The sequence below is a fragment of the Nyctereutes procyonoides genome, unplaced genomic scaffold (assembly GCF_905146905.1).
Source record: "Nyctereutes procyonoides isolate TBG_1078 unplaced genomic scaffold, NYPRO_anot_genome, whole genome shotgun sequence".
In the NCBI taxonomy this organism is placed as follows: Eukaryota; Metazoa; Chordata; class Mammalia; order Carnivora; family Canidae; genus Nyctereutes; species Nyctereutes procyonoides.
In genome coordinates, this window is record NW_026575046.1 from 53,332,888 (window position 1) to 53,339,184 (window position 6,297).

Sequence of the window (6,297 nt, forward strand, 5' to 3'; positions counted from 1 at the left end):
GGTAGCAGCTTTACTGGCACATTTGCTAAATCCTTAATCTGCTCTCAAAAATGACACATAGCATCGTGGAAGACCGCTGGTGACAGTTTTCAGTGAAATCTGAGGGGCACATTCACTAAGGACATAACTGCGCAGCCTGGTCATTCAGCAAATATTTATTGAAGGAATGAGAAGGCGTCACAAGAATTACGTCCGCGTGCAGATGGAGAAGAGACAAACAAGCGCGGCCAACGAGCCACCTCTTCAGCAGCACCACTGTAAGCCCATCTCCAGAGCTAGGGCTCCTAGGGCGCTCGTCGAGATCCCACCGTGGATGGAGCAGAGCTTCTCATCCTCAAACGTGTGCACCGTTGACTTGGAGATGTTAATCACCTGAGGATTCTGGCCGCACAGGCCTCACGTGGAAACCGAGATCCTGCATGGCCACAAGCGCCGGGTGATGCTGAGGCTGCTGGTCTGCTGAGCATAGTTTGAGCAACAAAGCCCTAGGGGCCAGGGAACCAGACAACTCCAAGGGCCATGAGGACCTGGGAGCGCAAAGAGCCATCCGGGCAGGTTTTGCCAACCCGAGCAAGGCGAGGGGAGCACAGAAGGTGCTCAAGAAAGTTTTCACCAACTACCCCAAGTCCTAATGCCAGATGCCCAGCCCGGTTCCCCTGTCCTCAAGCACATAGGCACCCTAAAGCATCCTTATCCCCAAGCACCCCCACTGCAATAGGCAATGAGGCAACGACTCCAGACAATGGCACAGGCTCTGCAGGGGCCTGAAGCCCCCAAATTCTTTGGGAGACCTGGTGAACGATATCTTGCCGGGATGAGCCCAGGGCCTGGGCTTGGCTGGCAGGGGCTTACGGGGAGCAGCCAGCAGCAGATGGCACCAGAAGACAACCACAAGCTGCGCCCAATAGGCTGGCTCAAAATCTATCCCAAAAGCCAGGGTAAAGGTCAACAGAGGGACGGAATGAGAGATGTGAGCAAAGGCTGGGGTGAAACAAACAGCTCCGGGAAGGGAGCTAGTGGCTCCAAGAGCACTGGTCTTGGGTGTCGGCTGCACAAGGTCTTGGTCAGCCTCCGAGTGAGACTCCTCCAGGCCCCCAGGCCACGGTGGGTCTAGCCACGGCCGCTGTGCCAGAGCGTGGGTGGGTCTGCGGGGCAGGAGCCAGCCCGGGGCCCCGCCACAAGCGGCCCGGACGCGATCCTGGCCTGCCTGACGGGTCTGCACGACGACAAGTCCTCGGATCTGGCCCAGCAGTGAGGACTGGGGCATGACCTCCATGGGGGAGACAGTCATGGTCAGTGTAGCCCTTCCTCCATTGCCCCCAGTGGGCTGGAGGAAGGGGGGCCCCTACTCCTTTCGGCCAGCATCCCATTAAGCCACACTAAGGAACCCCTGGCCCCTACCCCTACGGAAGGCTTGGTGAGGCTTTGGGATGACTGTGCACATTGCCCAGAGCAAGTCAGCTTAGCGGTCAGAGCGTGCAATGAAGGAGGCTGGAGTCCCAGCCTTGAGCGCTGTCGGCCTGGCAGTGGTCAACGCCGTGGAGGGTCACAGAGTCCCGGGCTTGCGGCCTTGTCGAGAGAAGTCCTGTCGGCCGGGAAGGGCAGGTCAGAGAGCCCTGCCCGTGCTGGACAGGGCCGCCACGCACCTGTGCTCAGCTGAGCACTCAGCAGGGGCGCATGTGCCACGTTCACCGGCAGGGGCCCTATCCCTGCAACAGGGCCTGTCCTCGGGATGGAGCACAAGCTCTGTGACAGTGCAGATGCCCCCCAGGGTGCCTATCAAGGGGAGATACGTGTAGGCCCGTTTCCACATACGGTGGCAGAGGCCATGAAAGAGAAAGGTGGAGGGAGTGTGAATCCTGGAATCCTGCTGCCCGGGGCCGACTTTCCCCTGTAGAGGAGCGTGAGGACCCAAGGTGACCGGGGTCCATGCTCTGCCTCGGGATGTGCCCATCACGGAACAGTAATGCCTCTATCTTGTCGTCAGAGACGTCCTCACCGCCTACGAAGCCTGTCCACCAGCATCACCTCTCCCGGAGGAGAGGGGTTGACCGAGGTCCAGAGCTGTGACCCCATGGGCTCCTTCCCTCGCCCCACAGGGACCTCACAGTCCTGCTGGCAGAGGCGAAACCCTTGGGCCCCCAGGCTGAGCGTCTGTTTGTGAGTTAGAATGAAGTCTGCCGCTACGCGCAGAGCATCTCTGGCCTGGCACCTGCGCAGGCTGTAAGGCCTACTGTGACCTGTGGAATGCGACTCAGAATTCTCCCAGGAACAGACAACTGGACTGTCTGAATGGCAGGCTTCACAACGCAAATGGTTGCAAAACCCTTGCTGGCCCCTCCGGGCTCCAGAAAGCCAGGAATAACGGAGTGCCGCCAGAATGCCAGAAGCGGTGCCGGTAAGGATATGACCGGCCCACGTAGCTGGGTGCAAAGGCTCGGCGACGGACACGGCAGGGAGAGGCCCCGGCCCCACTGGCTAAATAGGGTTAGACCTGCCACCGAGCCTCAGAGACCCTTTGGAGACCTCCGTGTGCACCGTGGACAGGGGCATGTGCTCGGACTCATCCACGGGGGCGCTCTGCTGACACGTCAGCACCAGGGCCTTGACCTCCTTCTTGAAGTTGGTGTTAAGAAAGCCGTAGATGAAAGGGTTGATGCAGGTCGAGGCCATGGCAAGCAGATGACATACCAGGAAGATGAGGTTGCCGTAGCAGATGGGGATGGCCTCGTGGTACCAGTCCTCCAGGCTGTTGAACACGTGCAGGGGCAGCCAGAGCACGGCGAAGGCAACCACCATGGCCACAAGGATCCCATTGATCCGCTTCATCTGCCAAGCCCGCGAGCTGTAGGTGCCCTTGCGGAATACCCGCTTCCGCTTCCGCAGGTGCCGGTAGACACGCATGTAGCAGACCAGGATGAAGGCCAACGGCACGCAGTACTGGAAGAGCAGCAGCGAGGTGGTGTAGACGATGCGGTGGTGGTGCCGCGGCCACGACTCCGTACAGACCAGCTTGTCCGCCAGAAACTCCACGGCCTTGGAGTGGTTCCTGTGAAAGACATTCTCAAGGACGCTGTTGACCAGGAAGGGCAGGGAGAGCAAGCAGGCGGTGAGCCAGATGACCGCAATCCCCAGGTAGGCCTGGGAGATGCTGGGCTTCCAGCCGGTCGGGTTGATGATGAGCTGATGCCTCTCCAGGGCCACGAGCACAAGTGAGAGGATGGAGACCGTCACTGACATACACTGGATGAACGCCGACACCTTGCAAAGGGCCTCACCGAACACCCAGTAGTCCATGATGGTGTATACGGCCGTGAGCGGCTGGCAGATGAGGCACATGAGGAAGTCGGAGAAAGCCAGGTTGGCGATGAGCAGGCTGGTCACGTTGGCTTTCTCCTTCTGCCTGATGGTCACACATATCAGGCAGAGGTTGCCCAGGACGCCCACAACGGTCTCGATGCTGTACGAGGTGACAATGAAGACCATCAGGTCCACAGAATCCTGGCAGTGGTCGGAGAAGTTGTAGGGAATGCCCCTCAATTTGCTCCTGTTCTGACCCTGCGGGGATCCTGGGAGCAGCAAGGCCAGGAAGTGAGAGATGTTCATGGTGCATGAGAGAAGATTCCAGAAGGGTCAGTGACGATGCCTACAAAGCAAACAAATGGTATTTAGGGATCGCGCCTCCTACCAGAATCCAGAGAGAAGCGGGGGCCAGGTAGAGAGGCTCATGGCCGCCGCCGTCCCCCGGCTGCTGGGACCTGGAGACCCCGAGGCTCAGACGCGTCAAGCCGCTTGCCCACAGTCACACAGCTAATGGGGAACAGGGCTCGGCGGCAAACCCGGGTCTGACGCCACGATTTGTCATACAAGTGCCCTCCGACCTCAGGCTTCCGGGCTGTTTAATGACAAGGAAACTAGAGTTTCATGTGCCGAGTACTGGGCAGCAATCCTCTGGTCACATCTGATCTACACCAAGACGGCAGCAGGTGCCACCGTGGGCTCGCGTCTTTCTGCAGCACCGCCGGCCCTTCGGGGTAAAACCCAACCTCAGAGCTCGACACCCCCTGGTCCCAGGCCCAACCCGGCTGCCAACCTTGTTTCTCAGGGGCACACGGCAAAGGGAAGGCTGTCAGGTGTGCAAAGACCGGGTTGCAGGCACGCCGGCCCTCCCCTGCCTGTGCCTGCCCGTCAAGCCCATCTGTGACCCCATACGTGTCCCTCATGATCAAGGACCGATTTCAAAGCACCGGGGCTGGGGGGGCACCAGGCGGGAAAGCCACGGTGGGGACCAGGACGGAGCCCAGTGGCCAGCAGGCCCCTGCACGCGCCTGCACAGGCTGGGGGCTCCTGGGGGGAGCCCCACAAGCCCCCAGACCGGAAAGGCCCTGTGTGCACAAGGGCCGAGGACTTCCAGGAGTGCACCCCAGGGGCCAGGTGGCACGGACCCGAATCCAAGAGCCCCGGGTCTGCAGGAAAGCTGCATTTCTGGTACAGGACCTGCTGGGAGGACACAGGACCCCGGGGCGGCACCTGAGCAGAACCAGGGCGGGAACAGGTAAGACTTAGATGCCACCAGCGCCTGAGGGGGCCGTCACCATCCAGTCCGACTCCACCATGGGGACTTACAGGGTCAGGGTCACGAACGGTCAGAGTGAGGGCGCCTGGGGGCTCCGTGGTGGAGCCTCTGCCCCCGGCTCAGGGTGTGACCCTGGGGTCCTGGGATCGAGCCCCACGTCCCGCTCCTGCTCAGCAGTGAGTCTGCTTGAGATTCTCTGTCCCTCTCCTTCTGCACCGCCCCACGCTCCTGCCAGCTCTCCTGGGAAGGGAAGGGGACGGAAGGGAAGGGAAGATGGAATGGTCGGAGTGGGAGCACACGGGGGCGAGGAGTGGGCCACCTGCTGCTGGGCTCTTTCCCTCAAGAGCAGGTGCAGGCCCATGTCCCCGGGCTCAGAACAGTATCTTTTGTTGCACAGGGAGAGCCGCCCTTGGCATCTGGGGCAACAGCAGAGAGACCTCTCAGATCCCGGGGAGGCTGCAGGCCATGAGCTCGTCCTGGGTTCAAATTCTGGCTTCGGGAAAGTCACTAAGCCTCCGTCCCCTCGGCTGTGGGAGGGGCCGGGGAGCGATTCTTATCCCACAGGATGGCCTGGTTCCCTCCTGGGTCAGGGGAGGAAGCGGGCAGAGAGGGTCTGAGCGCAGGCCCTGGAGCTCTCCCTCCCCTCCACCCTTTCAGGTTCAGTCTCCATCTTAGTCCCTTGGACAAATCGCACAACTGGACAGACCGGGTCCAATTCAGGAGCTCTCCGTGCCACCCCCCGGGGAGCCGAGCTACCCACGCAGCAAGACCAGCCTGGCACAGCGGAGGAGCTCGTGGGACGTCAGCTCCCTTCTGTCCCGCCGCAGCCCACCCACCCCAGCTGCAGGATCCCATGCACTTCCCCGGGAGGAGTGCCCAGCTCCGGCTCTCACCCAGAGCCTCCTCAGGTGGTCGTACAGGAGGGCACAGAGTGGGCGCCAGGCACCTACTCCAATCCTCTGGCCCGTGCCCAGCCTCACAAGGGCACCAGCCCCGCTGCGGCGCCCTCTGCCCGGCCCTGGCACAGTACCCCCTCCCCCAGGGCTGCCGAGGCCACGCTCCCACCGCTTGCATCTCCGCGCCGAAGACCACGCCGTCCACACATCCGCAGCCAGCCTGTGAGGCACCGTGCCAGGCCCCACGCTGCCCTCACTCACTGCCCCATCCGTAGGTGAGGCGCCAGGACACTGGAGGGTCCAGGGACACTAAGGAGAGGGCAGTGGCTGCCAGCCTGCAGACGGGCGGATGGGACTCTGTTTGGAGTCTGGTCCCTGGACGTCCCGGGAGATGCATGTGGGGACGGTGCAGCCAGAGGCGCAGGGAGGGGACTGGACGCACAGGCCGGGGAGGGCACGCAGGAGCCGAGTCTTGGAGGACGGAGGGTCGCCTCACCCTGGGAAACAGAAGGGACAGCAGCCTTCACTGCGCTCTGGGCGCCTGATGCCCTAGCGAGCACTGATCCAAGCACACCCTCGGGAAGGCGACACCCAGTTAGAGCTAGGACCTTGAGGTCCCACAGCTAGTGGGAGCCCCTCAGCCTGACTCTGAGGTCCCGCCCTGGGCCCTGCCACAAGGGTGTTGAGAGGGGAAGCGGAGGCAGACACAAGCTGACCTGTGGGGACTGGGGCAGGGGCAGGTGGGAGATGAGTCCCCAAGGTCCCTGCCAAAGCCTGACGGAGCCCAGGGGTCCAGGGGGTGCCCAGGGGCGCTGGCAGGTGGCT

At 62.0% G+C, this 6,297-nt stretch overlaps 1 protein-coding gene across 1 annotated transcript; it reads right to left on the minus strand.

Annotated features, from left to right (window-relative positions):
- Nucleotides 1–2,442: 2,442 nt before the first annotated feature.
- NPY4R2 (neuropeptide Y receptor Y4-2) lies at nt 2,443–3,606 on the minus strand. Its single transcript, XM_055325914.1, has one exon. It carries the CDS (start codon nt 3,604–3,606, stop codon nt 2,479–2,481), a length of 1,128 nt encoding a protein of 375 aa, XP_055181889.1. The 3' UTR covers nt 2,443–2,478.
- Nucleotides 3,607–6,297: the final 2,691 nt, after the last annotated feature.

Bases quoted from the DNA above. Each gene is read 5' to 3' on its own strand.
- NPY4R2 (XM_055325914.1), bottom strand. From the start codon at position 3,606: ATGAACATCTCTCACTTCCTGGCCTTGCTGCTCCCAGGATCCCCGCAG.